The sequence below is a fragment of the Leptopilina heterotoma genome, unplaced genomic scaffold, assembly GCF_015476425.1.
Source record: "Leptopilina heterotoma isolate Lh14 unplaced genomic scaffold, ASM1547642v1 Lhet_337, whole genome shotgun sequence".
NCBI lineage: Eukaryota > Metazoa > Arthropoda > Insecta > Hymenoptera > Figitidae > Leptopilina > Leptopilina heterotoma.
In genome coordinates, this window is record NW_025111025.1 from 649,266 (window position 1) to 670,251 (window position 20,986).

The 20,986-nt window shown below is 24.9% G+C and overlaps 2 protein-coding genes across 3 annotated transcripts; both read left to right on the plus strand.

The window, feature by feature from the left end:
• Positions 1 to 6,371: 6,371 nt before the first annotated feature.
• LOC122505052 lies at positions 6,372 to 7,819 on the plus strand. 2 transcript variants are annotated; one of them, XM_043616472.1, is made up of 2 exons: positions 6,372 to 6,459; positions 6,534 to 7,819. In XM_043616472.1, the coding sequence occupies exon 2, from the start codon at positions 6,649 to 6,651 to the stop codon at positions 7,699 to 7,701; it is 1,053 nt and encodes a 350-aa protein (XP_043472407.1). In that variant the 5' UTR covers positions 6,372 to 6,459; positions 6,534 to 6,648; the 3' UTR covers positions 7,702 to 7,819. The 2 variants fall into 2 exon arrangements, with proteins under 2 accessions (XP_043472407.1, XP_043472408.1); XM_043616473.1 differs by having other exon boundaries at positions 6,429 to 6,459; positions 6,513 to 7,819.
• Positions 7,820 to 10,075: 2,256 nt separating this feature from the next.
• Positions 10,076 to 12,487, plus strand: LOC122505050. The gene is made up of 2 exons (XM_043616469.1): positions 10,076 to 10,229; positions 11,129 to 12,487. Exon 2 carries the CDS (start codon positions 11,228 to 11,230, stop codon positions 12,305 to 12,307), a length of 1,080 nt encoding a protein of 359 aa, XP_043472404.1. The 5' UTR covers positions 10,076 to 10,229; positions 11,129 to 11,227; the 3' UTR covers positions 12,308 to 12,487.
• Positions 12,488 to 20,986: the final 8,499 nt, after the last annotated feature.

Genomic DNA, 20,986 nt, shown 5'->3' on the forward strand with positions numbered 1-20,986 from the left:
CTTATTCTGTCAAATAACGATTCGAAAAACTGTAAATTAGAGAATTTAAATCTTAGAAAAAATGGATGTTATGTAAAATACGAATTAGGAAAAATAAAAATTATAAAAATTAATTATTTGTAAAGACAATAATTATTTGTAAAGACAAATATCAGAAAAAATAAAGTTCGAGTAATAAAAAATTATTTGAAATATAATTTCGGTAACAAAAAAATTATGCAAAATAATTATTCCAGTAAAATAAATGATAAAAACTGGTTATTATACAATAAAGAAAATCGTTTAAAAAATTATTAGATATTACAAAAATTTTGAAAAATACTACTTCGATATAATAATAATTGAGGAGCAAGTTTTCAAAACTTGATAAATCCATATTTTCTTATTTCGAGAAAATGAAACAAATGACTTTTCTCACATAACCAGTATAGTTCATTTCAAATTAAAAAATTTGTATTAATTTATTTTTATAACAATGTTTTTATATTTAAGACGTTCTGTTTTTAATTAAAAATTATCATAATTAAGTGATTCAAAGGTTTTGGGAATTTTTTCTAATAAAAAACATGAAGAAAATTATAAGTCAACTTGGTTATGTCAAAAAGTTTTTAAATTGAAAATTCGTTGTTAATAAAATTTTTTTCTTACATTTAACAGTGATAGGTCGATTTGTGAGGCCTTTAAAATATTAAATTTATGTTTATCTCAATTTTTTTAAAAATGGATTTATCAGCTTTTGAAAATTTGCTCCTCAATTATTTCTAAGAAAAAAGTTTTATAACAAATGATATTTCGATAAAATAAAATTTAGAAATCTTAGAATTTAGAAAATTTACACATTATTAAAAAATATAATTAGGAACAATAAATTTTATAAGAAGTGGTAATTGGGTTATATAAAAATTATATTCAATAATAATTCGGAAACATAATTATTAAATATATATCGTATGCTTTTTTTTAAATATTGTTTGACAGATAGAAAAAATGCAGGTATTTTTTAATGATTTACAATAAAACAATATTTGATTAGAAAATATAAAAAAATTATGATTAACAAATAAATTTTGTTTATTATATGCTTTTTTCTATAACAAATTTCGTTTGACTTATCTAAATTATGCAAATTTTTCTCCTTTTTATTTATAAAAAATATGAGAAAATTGTTAATAGTTAAAAAATTATAATTTAGAAATAGGAAATATACCCATTTTATGCATAATTTATATATTTCTCAATAACAATATTGTTCAGAAACTTATTCTTTTCTTTTGTCAAAGAAATATTACATATTCTATTCTATTTGTCAATTACAAATTTTAATTTGAAAATGAAATTTAAACTTTTTAAATTTTTAGAAAATAAAGGAAAAAATTTTACTCAAAAAAATGTTCTGTTACATTTATTTACGAATTTCTTTAATTTTAAAATTATTCGAAAACACCAATAACTTTTTTTTTAATAAATATTTAATCAATATTATTTTTCCATAGGAATTAGGAACTTCAAAAATTTCAAATTTAAATTTTTTTAAATTCAATAACTTATAAGAATATTTTTATAAAACATGAAGATAGTGATTGCTCCGAGTCGAAGACTCGGAGTGATCGATTTCTTCATGTTTTATAACAATTAAAGATGACCGAGTGATAAAATTGATATTTTATATTATAAATATATTGTTACAGTAACTTTTTCAAAATTATTTTCATCATTTCAAATCAATTATTATTTTCTACAATTTTTAATTATTTTTTATTAAAATATATGAATTCCTTAGAAAACATTTTATTATTTATAAAAATAATTGTATTATTGCGAAGGAATTTACAAAAGATTTGTAAATAATTGAATTAATGATAAATTTTTATTATTTATGAAAATAATTAAATGTTTGCGTACTATTTTTGGGAATTTGAAATTGATTTGAAAATAATTGAACTTTGGGGAAGAATTTTGTTATTTATATAAAGATAATTGGTATTTTGATGAGGATTTTTTTAAATACGAAAGATAATTAGTGGAATAAAATCCATAAATGTTTTTCTTTGATCGTAGTATTAATTTAGTAATATTTTATTATTTTCTCTAAATTATTGAAAAATTATTTTGTGTATCAGATGTATAATGTCAATACTGAAATAGAAATAATAAAATAAAATTTATACTCTGTTTTCTACCTTTAAATATTTAAGAAAAACTCGTAGAATTTAGTATGATAAGCACTTAACCTTATAAAGAAATATTTACGGTTATCTTTCAAATAATAAAAAAATTCAGGAAAATAGAAAATATTTTGCTTTTTTTTTGAAGAAGTTTGGAGGCAATATTAAATTTTACGACTTTTAGAAATATTATTCTTTTATCGCATTAGAAATATTTTGCAAATATATTACATGTCAGTTGGAGAAAACACAACACTGCAAATGTAAGACTTTTTTAAATTTTTAATTGACTCGTTGACGCATTTTATTTTTAAAGATTGTATTGAAAATTGAAAAAATTCTTCGATCACAATGAATAATATTATTGTCCTTGGAAATATTATCGCAATTTCTATGCTGATGGTAACATTTCCATTATTAGAAGCCATAATGTCAGCAGAAGAGCGAGAAGCTGAGTTTAAAAGATTGGAAACTTTAAGAGAAAGTGTGGCAACTTTGTATTTTTCTTTAGATGCAAATGAAGTAAGAGACATTTTAAATGAATATATTTTAAGCATGGAGGAAATGTTAATATTTGTTCAATATTTAAATGCTACAGGACATCCACCCGAATGGAGCATTTTTAGAAAACTGAGTGATTACGAAAATTACGAGTTTTTGAAATATGAAGCTTATCTTAAAACACTACCCTTCAATGTATCATCAGCAAATAAAATAATCATTGAACTGGAATCAAAAGTCTTTGAAAATTCACCTAGAATTCCGAACGATATAGCATACGATATTTATATGGAAAAACATATTTATAAACTACTTGCATTTGAAGATTATTATGCAATTATGGTTTATCTACAAGACGAATCGCAAATTAATTTGGAAAATCCAGCAGCTTGGAGAATGAAAAGAGCATTATACAGTTTGGCTATTCGACAGTATGATCCTAATGATATACCCAGTTATTTTTTGAAACCGTGTTTTTTTAAAGAAAAAAGAACATCAAGTTTTGTTAATAGCATTCCCGTTGGATATCAATTTGAAAAGTCAACTTTTAGCATTTGCAACAGCAAATTTAAAGAATCATACTCATATTCTTCTGAATATAAAATTGACAAATCGTTCTTCTGGATGCACTACGAAGCAATAATTACGGATCCTGCGGTAGTAGTAAGTTTGGAAGAGATCCTGGATAATCACAACGGACTTTTTTATGTATTATTTCCTGAAGTGAACCTTCAAGTTTTAAATGGTCCAATATTTCATAAGAATAGATATGGTCAAGTTGCAGGTGTAGAAATATTAACAAACCCCATTCTAGACAAACCTAATTGGCTAACTGCAGTGGCAAATGAAATTGCGAAGTTCAAAGATATGGAAGATATATTCTTTGACAACGATGCTTAATGTCCTAGGCTAATATTCTTTTCTAAAGAAATTGCTTTAAGATTTTTAATTAAAAATGCATAAAGAATTCTGTCTAATTCTTTTTCTTGTGTATACTTTATTCGTTTATTTTGTGTATCAGCTACATTATCAACAGTGAAATAAAGTGAATATTAAAAATTGTTGACTTTTTTTTGCTTATCATATGCATTTATCTTTTGAATAATAAAATACAAAATAAAAAAATTGTAAATGTTTTTTTATATTAAAATTATTAAATAACTATAGCAAATGTTACGCGCGGAAACATCGCATTCAATTTATTATTATTATGCAAGTTACAAAATATTTTATTTTCAAATATAAATTTTTGAATAATTTTATAATTATAATTTTAAAAATTCACTTATTTAGTACATAATTAATTAATATTAATAATTATAATTAATTAATAATTACAATTTCTAAATCCAAACAACCAAAACATTATAAATACAATTAATTATTATTGTTTATGGGTGATTTGTATATTCAAAAATTTGAATACAATTCTTCGGAAGAAATCAATTATTCAGTTATTTTTGTAAATAATAAAATATATTGCAAAAATTTAATTATTTTCAACAAAATTTTAATAAAACCTTCGAAACAATTCAATTGTTTTTAAAATAGTAAAATCTTAGCAAAAATTCAAATATTATTAATAAAATTTCAGAAAAGAATTCAATTTATTTCTTAATTCGTTATAAGATTTTTCGAAAGACTTCAATTATTTTCTAAAATTTTAATAAAATTCTTCCTAAACATTCAATTATTTTCAATACAATCTTAACTAAATTCCTACAAAAAATTGAAATTTTTATTGAAAAAATTATATTAATTTTCAAAAATTTAATTAAAAATCTTTGCAAGATTTGAATTACCTATTTTCATAAATAATACAATTTTTCAAAGAATTTCAATTAGGTTCAAAAATTTTAATAAAATTCTTCCTAAAAATTCAATTATCTTCATAAAAAGTAAAATTCTTTTAAAGATTTCAATTATTTTCATAAATAATACAATTTTTCAAAGAATTTCAATTATGTTCAAAAATTTTAATAAAATTCTTCCTAAAAATTCAATTATCTTCATAAAAAGTAAAATTCTTTTAAAGATTTCAATTATTTTCTTAAATAATAAAATTCTTCGGAGATTTTCAATTATTTTCAAAAATTTTAATAAAATTCTTGGCAAGAATTCAATTATCATCATAAAAAAAATTCTTTGGAAGATTTAAATTATTTTCACTAAAAATAAAATTCTTCGGAGGATTTCAATAATTTTCAAAAATTTCAATTTTCTTGTAAAAAATTCAATTTTTTCATAAATAATTGAATTCTTTGCAGGATTTTAATTATATAAAAAATTTTAAACAAATTCTTGTCAAGAATTCAATCTTTTTATAAATAATTAAATTCTTTGCAAGATTTCAATTATATTTAAAAATTTGAAACAAATTCTTGACAAGAATTCAATTTTTTTCATAAATATTTGAATTATTCGGAGGATTTCAATTACTTTCAAAAATTTTAATAAAATTCTTTGCAAGAATTCAATTATCATCATAAAAAAAAATTCTTTGGAAAATTTCAATTATTTTCATTAATAATAAAATTCTTCCAAGGATTTCAATCATTTTTAAAAAATTTGAAACAAATTCTTGTCAAGAATTCAATTTTTATCATAAATAATAATTGAATTCTTTACAGAATTTCAATTATTTTCAAAAATTCAAAATAAATTATTGTCAAGAAATCCTTTCGAAGTAAAATTCATAGCAAAATTTATTTTGAAAATTATTTTAAAAAGTTGAAAAATTTTTTGTTTAATTCAATTATTTTCAAAATTTTTAATTTTCAATTTTTTTCATTCAAAAGAACTATTTTATTTAAAATAACACAAAGAAATTCTTCAAAAGAATTTAACTATTTCCTATATTTTAATAAAATTCCTTAAATGAATTAAATTATTTTAGAAAATTGTAATAAAATTCTGAGAAGAATTTAATTATTTTCTAAAAATTTTAATAAAATTCAATAATTTAATGTTTAATTTCAATTACCTATTAAGAAACACGATTATTTTAAAAACTTGAAAGAAATTGTTCATAAAATTAAATTACTTTCACAATTTCCAATTAAAATTATTAAAAAAAACTCCATTATATTTTAAAAAAAAAATTCAAAGAAATTCTTCAAAAGAATTTAATTTTGAATTTTTTAAAATTTTAATTACATTTTTCTCGAGAAATCGATTATTTTCATAAATAATAAAATTCTGCGAAGGAATTAAAATTATTCTCAAATTTTTTCACAAAATTCTTTGCAAGAATTCAATGATTTTAAATATATTAATTTTAAAATTGAAAATATTTGAAAAGAAAAATTATTAAAAAAAAGTTATGAAACAAAGAAGCAAACAACAACTAACTTCAAACTGCAAACAGTTTACCGGAATACAACGATTATTAATATTTTTAAATTTTACTATAAGTATAAAAATAACTTTTAATCCGTTTATTTATTTCATGAATTTTTGTCATATACTGAAAATCAGTAGAAAACAAAACGCAAATAAAATAAAATATAGTCTGAATTAAAAACACTTAATTGAATGCAAAATAATAATTAACAACTCGCATTTATTATTTTAAAAAATTATTCTGTACATTTTTTTATCATATTGGAAATTATCGACGAAAGTTGAACATTGATTTTTTATTATATCATTTTAACTCAGAAACATGAAAAGACAATAATTTTTATTTTCTTTATGCACGAATAGATAAATTCAGTTGATGGATTTTTGTTTAGTCAAATGAAAATTATAGACATTTTTTTATTATTAAAGTAGATGCTTTTGTGGCGAAAGGGTAAAATTCTTATTTTCTTCTAATTTTATTATTATATTTAAAATTTTTAATAGTAGTTTTAATTAATATTTTAGGAAAAAGTATTTATGACACATTGAAGGATTGAAAGGAATAGAATAAACCAACAATTGATTCGTGCATACAAATAATTACAACATTATTAGACAAAATTTATTATTCTCAATCACAATGAATACAATTCTTATCCTTGGGAATATTATTACAATTATTTTTGTTGTAAAATTAGAATCAACAAGAATATCACATTCTGAACGACTTCACGAACTTAAAAGCATTAATACCTTAAAAAACAAAGTGATAAAAGAATACCTTTTCAATTATGATCAATCTGAAGCATTTGAAATTTTAAGTCAATATATTCTGAATGAGGTGGAAATGTATGGATTTGCTGAACATTTAAACAGAACTGGAAGTCCACCAGAATGGAGCAATACTAGACAACTCAAAAATCATGAACATTACAATTTTTTGAGATATAATGAGTATGTGGAAGAATTTATATTAAGAAGACAGCAAACAGGTATGCACGTTTCTTTTCTTAGAAAAAATATTTTTTATTTTGCACCTAGAATAAATTATCAAAATTTGGTTAAATTTTACAATGAAAAAATGTTGAATGATTTAATTACATTTGAAGACTATTATGCTATTCAAGTTTTATTAAAAGATGATTTGCAAATTAATTGGGAAAACCCCGCATCTCGGAGGATGAGAAAAGCAATATACAGTTTGGCTATTCGACAATACAGTTCAAATGCAACAATGAATTATATTCCAAAATCATGTTTTTTTAAGAAAACAGAAACGAAAACATTTGTTAATGATATAAAGAAGGGAGATAGTTTCGAAAAGACAACTTTCAGTATCTGCAGCAGCAAATTTAAAGAATCATACTCATATACTTATGAGTATTCCTTTCATACATCTTTCTACTGGACGAATTATGAAGTGTTAATTACGGATCCTATTACGATGGTAAGTTTGGAAGATATCCTGGATGTTGAAGATGAAGAACTATACGTAATACTTCCCAAGACAGATCTTACAGTATTAAGTGATCCAGAAATTTTTGTTAACAACAGTGTACCAAATTTATATGTAAAAATGTCAATATCCCCAATTTATGATAGGTCCAACTGGCTAACTGAATTAGCAAATGAAATTGAAAAGTACAAAGAGATGGAAAAAGAATATTTTAACACTAGCATTCGTCATGTATGAGGAAATTGTTTTAAAATTTAGCATTTATTAAAAACTACTGATAAAATGTGCATAAAAAAATACTTTCTGTATCGGATGTACGATATCAATGGTGAAATAAAAATAATATAAAAAAACATTGATTCTGTATTTTCTATGATTGAAAATAAAAAAGACTATTCGCAAAATTGCTGAAAATATTAGACTATTTCAGAAATTGTAATTGATACTTTGTAAATTTCAATTAGTAAATAAATTATTTTAGTAAACAACATTTTCAAAAATTATTTTGCATATTGAATATTTATCATATTGAAACTTAGTTATAAAAATTAAACATTGATCTCTTATTTCATGAATTGTAAAAACTCGAAGAAGTGAAAAGACATTAATTTTTATTTTATTTTTCTTGCATCATCAAATAAACATACGATATTGATTTTAAATTCGTACAATACAAATTCTTTATAAATTATATTTTGAATGTAAAATATTATTGCAGAGAGCGATCGATTGAGAAAAACGAAAAAAAAATATTCAGCAATTTACATTAATTGATTTGTATACCATAAATGGTAACTTCCCCAATTTATGAAAGGTCCATCTGGATAACTGAATTAACAAATAAAATTGAAAAGTATAAAGATTGTTGTCGCTTTTTGATTTTTACATATTTCTTTGAATACAAAAATAAACATAAAGATAAAGAAATGAAAAACTTACTGTCTCTTAAATAAAAAATAATTTATCAAGAAAATAGCAAAAAAAAAATTTTAAATTTAAAAGTGTTTCTATATTTGAAAAATATCATATTCAATTTTACAATTTAAATGTTTTTTTTATCAATGCAGGTGTTTTTTTTTAAATGTTCGTCATGAATTACGTGTTAGTTAAAAAAATAACCACTTACTGGAAAAGGTAAGATTTTCTTAAAATTCTCTTTCTGCATAATTACAATAACAAAATAATAAGTTTTATTGTACAATATTTCTAATAAATACAAATAAATACGAATACAAACAAATTATAGTAAAAGCTATATCAAACAATAAAAATTAATAACAATAAATTAGGAATTCTTTATGGACTAACAAATATATTGAAAGTGTAAAATAAATAATGATACTAATAACAAATGTTATATCATAATTAATTTTATTTTACACCCATTTTCTTTAATTAAATGCTTCTCTAACTAACAATTTAATTATTTTCAATAAATAATACAATTTTTCTAATAAATTAATAAATAAATTCTCTAATAAATGCTTCTCTAATCAACAATTTAATTATTTTTAATAAATAATACAATTTTTTACAGGGATTGGATTATTTTCATAAATAATAAAATTCTTTTTAGGAATTCAATTATTTTTAATACAATTTTAATCGAATTCCTCGAAAAATGTAATTGTTCTTAACAATTTTATTAAAAATCGTCAAAAGAAATCAATTATTTAAAAATGTTTTGATAAAATTCTTTATGAGAATTTAATTTTAAGAAATAGGTATTTAATTATTCAATAAAATATTTTTTTTGCATTTAAATAATTAAATTCTCGTAGAATTTTCTATTAAAAATTGATTTAAAAATTAATTTCAGTTAAAATTTTAGTTTTTATATTCATTATTCAAATTACTTAAATATTCAAATAATATTTGAATATTAAAAGCAGTTTACAATCATTTTTAACAAATAGATATTTTCGTAATAACAATTTTTATTTTTCAAATTTGTCAAAAATAATGCAAAAATTTTTTTTCCTAATTCTAAAAATATTTGTTATAAAATATGATATTTCCTGCACAATTTCCGATATTGAAAATTTAAATCGGATTATTAGAACAAAAGTTACAGATTTTCTAAACAAATAATAGGTACCAAAAAATTCAAAGTCTTGTATTTCCGCCATTTTTTATTTTTTTTCAAAAAATATATGTAGTTGTTTTTTTTATTACCTAAGAAGTAATTACCTTAAATTCTTCCACATGAAATAAATTACTAACAAGAACATAATTACTAATAAGTTATTAAATTGTTAAAAAAAGGTTGAATTTACATTTTTCCTTTTTTTCAAAAACGATAGATTGCTTTAGAATAATTTATTGAACAAATACTCTAGAAAATTGAATCATTGAAATATCTCAGTTGAAATTTCTCCTATGCGTGACTGAAATTTTCTGTTAATTTTTTAATTGGCCAATCAGTGAAAAATCGAAAAATAACTGACATTATCAGTGGAATTTCACTGATTCAGATTTATAAAGTTCTAAAATTTTTGTACATTAAAATTTTCCCAATATTCCAGCTTAATATGTTTGTTATTTTATAAAAAAAGTACACTGCAATTTAATATTGTTACAAGGTCTCTCTCGATGATAAAAAATAATTTTTTCTTTGTAGAATTAGTTTTAAAACAGTAAAATCAGAAAAAATGTACATTTTTGTATATTCCGCTTAGAATTGATAATTGTTTATCAATGTGTATTGCTTTAAAAAGAATGCTTGTCATAAACTAAAAGTAGAAGTAATATCAACTGCTCAAGAGGTAAGACATTCTGAAATTTTATATTATAAATTTAATAATAATAACATGGAAGAAGTTTATAATTTGAATAATTATGAATTTTATAATTAATAATTTATAATTATATTATAAATTTTATAAATATTTAGTAAATTCTTTCAAAATTATTTAATAAATTAATTTTTTCGATTTTTGGAAGACGTATATAAAAGGTAAAAGAAAAACACTCTTTTACTTTTACCTTTTATATGCGTCTTCCAAAAATCGAAAAAATTAATTTATTATACAAATTTTATAATTAATAATTTATTATTATATTATAAATTTAATATTTAAGATATTAAAAACAAAAATGTCTTAAATTAATATACAAATACTATTCTCATATAAATATTCATATTTTTATTATATTATTATTTTAATTAGTACTTTTGTATTTTGTGAAACTTAACATTTTTATCAAAAAAATAATATAACTAATTTTTAAGTTATGTGCAAGAACAATTTTAAGTAGAAAATATTATATAGTTAGATAATAGAAGATGATTTCAATGCTCAAAAATTAAGAAACAAAAATATATTAGTTTAAAAATATTCCAAGTTCTAAATACAAATTCTACATATTAATTTTATCATACTCAAGTTGACTAATCTTATTTTGCCTTCCAACATTTTATGGACAAGAATATAAAAAATAATTTTGAACGATTTTCTTTTTCTTACTACGCATAATTCTAGTAAAGAATTAAAATCTTTATCTAGTAATATGTTTTATCTACTGTTTTTTTCTGCAAAATAAAAAACTATTCCTGTTTAAAAATAAAAAACTTTATTGTGTTTGAAATTTACTTATTCTTTTTTTTTTACTTTTAATAATATAATTTAATGAAATTAAATATTTCTTAAATAAAAATTTATAGATCGTCAATATTGAACGTCATAGAGGCAAAAAGTGTCCTGAAAAGAAAGCAAGAAAATTGCAAAAGAATCAAGAGTAATTGTACCAATACTTATTAAAAATGAAAACAATTATTATCCTTGGAAATATAACAATTTTCCTCGTTGCATTAACAGTAACTGAATCTATGAGATTGTCTGAAAATGATCGAAAAAAAGAGTTTACTGCATTAAAAACCCTGAAACAATTGGTAGCATCTAAATATCTCCGTAAATATAATGCAGAAGAAGCATCTGAGCTTCTAGGTCAATATATTATGAACAGCCATGAATTGATTGAATTTGCTGAATATTTAAATAAAACTGGAAATGTGCCAGAATGGAGCAAGACAATGAAATTAAAAAATCCAAAATTTTATGAAATTTTGCGTTATAATAATCTTGTTGACTTCATTCCTTTAAAAAAAGAAATAACTTATCAAATTGCAACCAACCTTAAAATGACAATCTTCAAAGATTCACCAAGTATTTCAATTGAAAAATTGGTTCATTTTTATAAAACAGCAAATTTGAATGAACTTATTTCATTGGAGGATTATTATGCTATAAACGTTTTATTAATAGATCGTAATCAAATGTTTTTACCAAATCCCGTAGGTTGGAGAATAAAAACAGCATTATACAGTTTGGCTATTCGACAGTATAGTTTAAATTTGAATTTCAATTTTTCACCAAAAAATTGCTTTATTAGAGTACGTGGCGATGCGAATTACGTAAATGGATTTGAAGTTGGAAGCCATTCTAAACTTTCCGACTTTTGGTTTTTCAAAAGCCATAACGTATTTGAAGAATCAGACTCAAATTCTCCTATTTATAATGACAACAATCCTTCCAACTGGGTATCTTATAAATTTGTAATTACCGAACCCAGAGTGATAGTTAATTTGGAAGAAGTCGTTAAAAATGACAAGAAATTGTATGTGCTTCTTCCTCGTACGGATTTTGTAGTATTAAAAAAACGATTAATTTATGATACTTTCTTTGGACTAACATCATTTATAAAAGCGAAAACTACTCCTATTCTCAACAAATCAAACTGGATTACTAATATGGCGAATAAGATTGAAGAGTATAAAAAGATGGAAGAGAAATATTTTGACAACCTTCCATTATTATCAAGTAGTGGGGATGAAAGTGAGTAGCGTACAAAGTTTTGAAACGCAACAAAAATAATACATGTACCCTGCTTCTTTTTATCTTATTTGAAATATTTAATAATACAGCAAGGGGATATTTCTTTTTAAAAAAAACATGCAAAATATTGTTACTTAACTAATATTACATTATGTACAAGTTGATGAAATAATAAATAAAAAATATTCAATAAAAATGTTGTAAAATTATTCCATTAGAATTTTATAAAAATATTTTATTATTATAGTATTATTAAAGATACATTAATCAATTCTCGCGCCATTTAAATAAATCATCAATTTATTCTAAACTGAGAAATTAAATTAAACTCATTCTCAAAAAGAATACTTTGCCAATGGTGCTTAGGTTCAAAAATGAAGAAATTGCATCAGAATTTTCTATCTTACTCGAACTTTTATTAATAATATTCCCAAAAATGTTCTTAAATTTTAACAGATTCACTTACGCGAAACAAAAGAAGACAACAATATTTAAGTCTAAATATGTATTTGAATTTTCATCAATAATCTAACTGTTTTCACTTATTCGAAGTATGAGCGTAAATCGACCTATTCTTAACCCCTTATTCTGTATCGTTAAGTTTCGCTGCGAGTACATTTATGTACATAATGTCTAGTTCGTATAACTTGGTTGTATTATGGTACTAATAAGTACAGACCACCTGGCTTAAGACAATAATTGCTTGCTGGCCATTAACGGCATAGAAAACTATCCAAGATAGACCGCGAAGAAACTTTAGAGAGCGGCTTCTCTTCTGTTTAAGTTTCTAAACCTCTCGACTTAAACGAATAAACGAGAAAAATCCAATTGAGAAGAGAGGCACACTCGGGGGCAAAGCCTCGTTACGTCTCAAGACATGTTTTATTTATATATATATACATATTACTACATGCGTAATCGCGATTTTGCCGTCTAAAAACCCAACGATGATAATCGAAATCCCGTTTTGAACCAACTATTAGTGGACGTTCATAAATTATCAGTGTCCATGAGAGATTGTTTCACAAATTGAAACACAATACGAATGTGTAGAACATTAGTAATGAATGGTTCTCGAGAACCTATCAAAACGTCAGTTGTGTAAAACGTTTCTGAATTGTGGCAATTTTATCTTTTATTATTACTATTATTATAACTACTAGTTCTATTATTATATTTACTAGTTTTATTATTATTCCTATTAGACGAGAAACAGGAGAAGACTTTAGGATTGTGTTAGGCTCAATCCCTACTACAACTCAGGTGATTTGCAGACTACAAAAATTATTAAATTAAAGTGTGCTTCCTTAAGTTTCTTTGAAATTTATTTTTGCGTGTTCTAGAAAAAAATTTGCGATTTTAAAGAAAAAAAGAAACAAAAGCATACACCAAAAGTAACTTCAAATTGCGGAAAGAATGAATCAGAATGAACGAAAGACATAATTATCAAATTATTATAGTTTATAATTTAAAACAGCATTTTGATTTTTAGAATTGTTTTTCTTTCTTTCTCTTTATTGTATTTTATAATAACAAGTCTCCTAAGTGCATAATAATAACATACAATTGTTTTGAAAAAAAAATGACGAAATAAATGTGGGTATTTATTTATTTTATTTATACGTTCAAGGAATAAAATGACATATTTAAACTCCATGGAGAAAAAGATGTTTTGAAAATTATTAGCATATAATAATACTAGAACTACTTAAGTTGCAAACGGAAAGTCGTTGAGTAAACAAGTTTCATGCCCCCAAGGGGAGTGGTGGTTGAATTTTTGGGAAAAATTTGCGCACACGATGTATAACGTTTATAAAACTGGGAAAGGAGAAAAGAAGTTGCGCTCTCTCTCTCTCTTTTTCTCTATCTCTCGCAATTTAAAATAGCCGGGTCATAAATTAAAGTTGCTGGCGCGCTGCCGTTGGGTGCGCTCGAGCGCAAGTAAGCTCGAACGTGGAGTAATTATTTCCGTTGAACGTCATATTTCAGTTGGAACGTCTTAATAACCAAGAAGGCTTATAGGAGCATGTATACTTCTACAACTAGGGCCTCTATTCGATAGCAAACTCTATATTCCGCGCCCTTTTTCTCACTCTCTTGTAACGAACCTTTCGATCCCTATTGGTTAAATAACGGTCACTCTTTTTCTTCATTTCTCTTTTCTCTTCTTTTCTCTGAACCTCGTGCAACCTTCACATCGATCGGCCATTAACTTTGCAATAACCAAGCCACTGTCACGCAAAGCGCGCTACTTGCTACAATGCAACAAATCGTTCGATGATTATCTACTCGAGACAAAGAAGATAAAGCAATGTACAATGATTACCTTGATACTTTACCAGGATCCGGCTTTAACAGCAGGTGTAAACTAACCTTATTCTATGCATCTTAAAAATCAGGAAGTAAAAAAGAAGACTATGCAGATTTTAACAAAAATTCATAATTTATTGCGTCTTTTGAAAATTACTAAAATGTGTAATCGATTTTATTTAATTTGCTATTAGAAACTATTACAAACTGATTACTATAATTCAACTGCTACAAACCGTAGTCATTCTAACCAAAATTTGTCAGACGCCAGTGACTTTTTTCATCTCCATTAGTAGATTTAGATCGGCGAAAGGCAGTTTTTTCATTCCTTTTAACACAATTTAATTGATATGTCTTTAAAATTCATCTACAGCAAATTGCAAATAAACTAAACCAAATTGCCAATTAATCAAATTAACTACAAATTGACTACAAATTGATACCTTACTAGAACTCAGGTAATTTCAGGTGATTAAAATTTTTAAATTTGTATTTAAACAAATTTTTAATCTAATTTTTACCAAATTTCAATTGTCTGATAGCATTCGGGTGGTGGTGCTACTACTTAAAAATTAAAATAAAATTCTCTATTCTTCAAGATTGCGTAGGGCTCAGTCCGTACTAGAACTCAGGTGATTTTTGGATGATTAGAATTTTTATTTTTGGAAGAAATAAATTTTTTATATATTTTTTAACAAATTTCAATTGTCTGATAGCATTCGGGTGGTGGTGCTACTACTTAAAAATTAAAATAAAATTCTCTATTCTTCAAGATTGCGTAGGGCTCAGTCCCTACTAGAACTCAGGTGATTTTTGGATGATTAGAATTTTTATTTTTGGAAGAAATAAATTTTTATTTTCATTTTAGACAAATTTCAATTGTCTATTAGCATTCGGGTGGTGGTGCTACTACTTAAAAGTTGAAATAAAATTTTCTATTCTTCAGGATTGCGTAGGGCTCAATCCCTACTAGAACTCAGGTGATTTTTAGATGATTAGAATTTTTATTTTTAGAAGAAATAAATTTTTTATATATTTTTTAACAAATTTCAATTGTCTGATAGCATTCGGGTGGTGGTGCTACTACTTAAAAATTGAAATAAAATTCTCTATTCTTCAAGATTGCGTAGGGCTCAGTCCCTACTAGAACTCAGGTGATTTTTGGATGATTAGAATTTTTATTTTTGGAAGAAATAAATTTTTATCTTCATTTTAGACAAATTTCAATTGTCTATTAGCATTCGGGTGGTGGTGCTACTACTTAAAAATTAAAATAAAATTCTCTATTCTTCAAGATTGCGTTGGGCTCAGTCCCTACTAGAACTCAGGCGATTTTTGGTTGATTAGAATTTTTATTTTTGGAAGAAATAAATTTTTTATATATTTATTAACAAATTTCAATTGTCTGATAGCATTCGGGTGGTGGTGCTACTACTTAAAAGTTGAAATAAAATTCTCTATTCTTCAAGATTGCATAGGGCTCAGTCCCTACTAGAACTCAGGTGATTTTTGGATGATTAGAATTTTTATTTTTGGAAGAAATAAATTTTTTATATATTTATTAACAAATTTCAATTGTCTGATAGCATTCGGGTGGTGGTGCTACTACTTAAAAGTTGAAATAAAATTCTCTATTCTTCAAGATTGCATAGGGCTCAGTCCCTACTAGAACTCAGGTGATTTTTGGATGATTAGAATTTTTATTTTTGGAAGAAATACATTTTTTATATATTTTTAAAACAAATTTCAATTGTCTGATAGCATTCGGGTGTTGGTGCTACTACTTAAAAGTTGAAATAAAATTCTCTATTTTTCAAGATTGCGTAGGGCTCAGTCCCTACTAGAACTCAGGTAATTTTTGGATGATTAGAATTTTTATTTTTGGAAGAAATACATTTTTTATATATTTTTTAACAAATTTCAATTGTCTGATAGAATTCGGGTGGTGGTGCTACTACTTAAAAATTGAAATAAAATTCTCTATTCTTCAAGATTGCGTAGGGCTCGGTCCCTACTAGAACTCAGGTGATTTTTGGATGATTAGAATTTTTATTTTTGGAAGAAATACATTTTTTATATATTATTTAACAAATTTCAATTGTCTGATAGCATTCGGGTGGTGGTGCTACTACTTAAAAGTTGACATAAAATTCTCTATTCTTCAGGATTGAGTAGGGCTCAGTCCCTACTAGAACTCAGGTGATTTTTGGATGATTAGAATTTTTATTTTTGGAAGAAATAAATTTTTATTTTCATTTTAGACAAATTTCAATTGTCTGATAGCATTCGGGCGGTGGTGCTACTACTTAAAAATTGAAATAAAATTCTCTATTCTTTAAGATTGATTTGGGCTCAGTCCCTACTAGAACTCAGGTGATTTTTGGTTGATTAGAATTTTTATTTTTAGTAGAAATATTTTTTTTATATATTTTTTAACAAATCTCAATTTTCTGATAGCATTCGGGTGGTGGTGCTACTACTTAAAAATTGAAATAAAATTCTCTATTCTTCAAGATTGCGTAGGGCTCAGTCCCTACTAGAACTCAGGTGATTTTTGGATGATTAGAATTTTTATTTTTGGAAGAAATACATTTTTTATATATTTTTTAACAAATTTCAATTGTCTGATAGCATTCGGGTGGTGGTGCTACTACTTAAAAATTGAAATAAAATTCTCTATTCTTCAAGATTGCGTAGGGCTCAGTCCCTACTAGAACTCAGGTGATTTTTGGATGATTAGAATTTTTATTTTTGGAAGAAATACATTTTTTATATATTTTTAAAACAAATTTCAATTGTCTGATAGCATTCGGGTGGTGGTGCTACTACTTAAAAGTTGAAATAAAATTCTCTATTCTTCAGGATTGCGTAGGGCTCAGTCCCTACTAGAACTCAGGTGATTTTTGGATGATTAGAATTTTTATTTTTGGAAGAAATAAATTTTTATTTTCATTTTAGACAAATTTCAATTGTCTGATAGCATTCGGGTGGTGGTGCTACTACTTAAAAATTGAAATAAAATTCTCTATTCTTCAAGATTGCGTAGGGCTCAGTCCCTACTAGAACTCAGGTGATTTTCGGTTGATTAGAATTTTTATTTTTGGAAGAAATACATTTTTTATATATTTTTTAACAAATTTCAATTGTCTGATAGCATTCGGGTGGTGGTGCTACTACTTAAAAGTTGAAATAAAATTCTCTATTCTTCAGGATTGCGTAGGGCTCAGTCCCTACTAGAACTCAGGTGATTTTTGGATGATTAGAATTTTTATTTTTAGTAGAAATATATTTTTTATATATTTTTTAACAAATTTCAATTGTCTGATAGCATTCGGGTGGTGCTGCTACTACTTAAAAATTGAAATAAAATTCTCTATTCTTCAAGTTTGCGTTGGGCTCAGTCCCTACTAGAACTCAGGTGATTTTTGGATGATTAGAATTTTTATTTTTGGAAGAAATACATTTTTTATATATTTTTTAACAAATTTCAATTGTCTGATACCATTCGGGTGGTGGTGCTACTACTTAAAAATTGAAATAAAATTCTCTATTCTTCAAGATTGCGTAGGGCTCAGTCCCTACTAGAACTCAGGTGATTTTTGGATGATTAGAATTTTTATTTTTGGAAGAAATACATTTTTTATATATTTTTTAACAAATTTCAATTGTCTGATACCATTCGGGTGGTGGTGCTACTACTTAAAATTTAAAATAAAATTCTCTATTCTTCAGGATTGCGTAGGGCTCAGTCCCTACTAGAACTCAGGTGATTTTTGGATGATTAGAATTTTTATTTTTGGAAGAAATAAATTTTTTATATATTTATTAACAAATTTCAATTGTCTGATAGCATTCGGGTGGTGGTGCTACTACTTAAAAGTTGAAATAAAATTCTCTATTCTTCAAGATTGCATAGGGCTCAGTCCGTACTAGAACTCAGGCAATTTTTGGTTGATTAGAATTTTTATTTTTGGAAGAAATAAATTTTTTATATATTTTTAAAACAAATTTCAATTGTCTGATAGCATTCGGGTGGTGGTGCTACTACTTAAAAATTAAAATAAAATTCTCTATTCTTCAAGATTGCATAGGGCTCAGTCCGTACTAGAACTCAGGTGATTTTTGGATGATTAGAATTTTTATTTTTGGAAGAAATACATTTTTTATATATTTTTTAACAAATTTCAATTGTCTGATACCATTCGGGTGGTGGTGCTACTACTTAAAATTTGAAATAAAATTCTCTATTCTTCAGGATTGCGTAGGGCTCAGTCCCTACTAGAACTCAGGTGATTTTTGGATGATTAGAATTTTTATTTTTGGAAGAAATAAATTTTTTATATATTTATTAACAAATTTCAATTGTCTGATAGCATTCGGGTGGTGGTGCTACTACTTAAAAGTTGAAATAAAATTCTCTATTCTTCAAGATTGCATAGGGCTCAGTCCGTACTAGAACTCAGGCAATTTTTGGTTGATTAGAATTTTTATTTTTGGAAGAAATAAATTTTTTATATATTTTTAAAACAAATTTCAATTGTCTGATAGCATTCGGGTGGTGGTGCTACTACTTAAAAATTAAAATAAAATTCTCTATTCTTCAAGATTGCATAGGGCTCAGTCCGTACTAGAACTCAGGTGATTTTTGGATGATTAGAATTAGTCCCTACTAGAACTCAGGTGATTTTTGGATGATTAGAATTTTTATTTTTGGAAGAAATACATTTTTATTTTCATTTTAGACAAATTTCAATTGTCTGATAGCATTCGGGTGGTGGTGCTACTACTTAAAAATTAAAATAAAATTCTCTATTCTTCAAGATTGCGTAGGGCTCAGTCCCTACTAGAACTCAGGTGATTTTTGGATGATTAGAATTTTTATTTTTGGAAGAAATAAATTTTTATTTTCATTTTAGACAAATTTCAATTGTCTATTAGCATTCGGGTGGTGGTGCTACTACTTAAAAATTAAAATAAAATTCTCTATTCTTCAAGATTGCGTTGGGCTCAGTCCCTACTAGAACTCAGGCAATTTTTGGTTGATTAGAATTTTTATTTTTGGAAGAAATAAATTTTTTATATATTTTTAAAACAAATTTCAATTGTCTGATAGCATTCGGGTGTTGGTGCTACTACTTAAAAGTTGAAATAAAATTCTCTATTCTTCAGGATTGCGTAGGGCTCAGTCCCTACTAGAACTCAGGTGATTTTTGGATGATTAGAATTTTTATTTTTGGAAGAAATACATTTTTTATATATTTTTAAAACAAATTTCAATTGTCTGATAGCATTCGGGTGTTGGTGCTACTACTTAAAAGTTGAAATAAAATTCTCTATTTTTCAAGATTGCGTAGGGCTCAGTCCCTACTAGAACTCAGGTGATTTTTGGATGATTAGAATTTTTATTTTTGGAAGAAATAAATTTTTATTTTCATTTTAGACAAATTTCAATTGTCTGATAGCATTCGGGTGGTGGTGCTACTACTTAAAAATTGAAATAAAAGTCTCTATTTTTCAAGATTGCGTAGGGCTTAGTCCCTACTAGAACTCAGGTGATTTTTGGATGATTAGAATTTTTATTTTTGGAAGAAATACATTTTTTATATATTTTTAAAACAAATTTCAATTGTCTGATAGCATTCGGGTGGTGGTGCTACTACTTAAAAATTGAAATAAAATTCTCTATTCTTCAAAATTGCGTAGGGCTCAGTCCCTACTAGAACTCAGGTGATTTTTGGATGATTAGAATTTTTATTTTTGGAAGAAATACATTTTTTATATATTTTTAAAACAAATTTCAATTGTCTGATAGCATTCGGGTGGTGGTGCTACTACTTAAAAGTTGAAATAAAATTCTCTATTCTTCAGGATTGCGTAGGGCTCAGTCCCTACTAGAACTCAGGTGATTTTTGGATGATTAGAATTTTTATTTTTGGAAGAAATAAATTTTTTATATATTTATTAACAAATTTCAATTGTCTGATAGCATTCGGGTGGTGGTGCTACTACTTAAAAGTTGAAATAAAATTCTCTATTCTTCAAGATTGCATAGGGCTCAGTCCGTACTAGAACTCAGGTGATTTTTGGATGATTAGAATTTTTATTTTGGAAGAAATACATTTTTTATATATTTTTTAACAAATTTCAATTGTCTGATACCATTCGGGTGGTGGTGCTACTACTTAAAATTTGAAATAAAATTCTCTATTCTTCAGGATTGCGTAGGGCTCAGTCCCTACTAGAACTCAGGTGATTTTTGGATGATTAGAATTTTTATTTTGGAAGAAATAAATTTTTATATATTTATTAACAAATTTCAATTGTCTGATAGCATTCGGGTGGTGGTGCTACTACTTTAAAAGTTGAAATAAATCTCT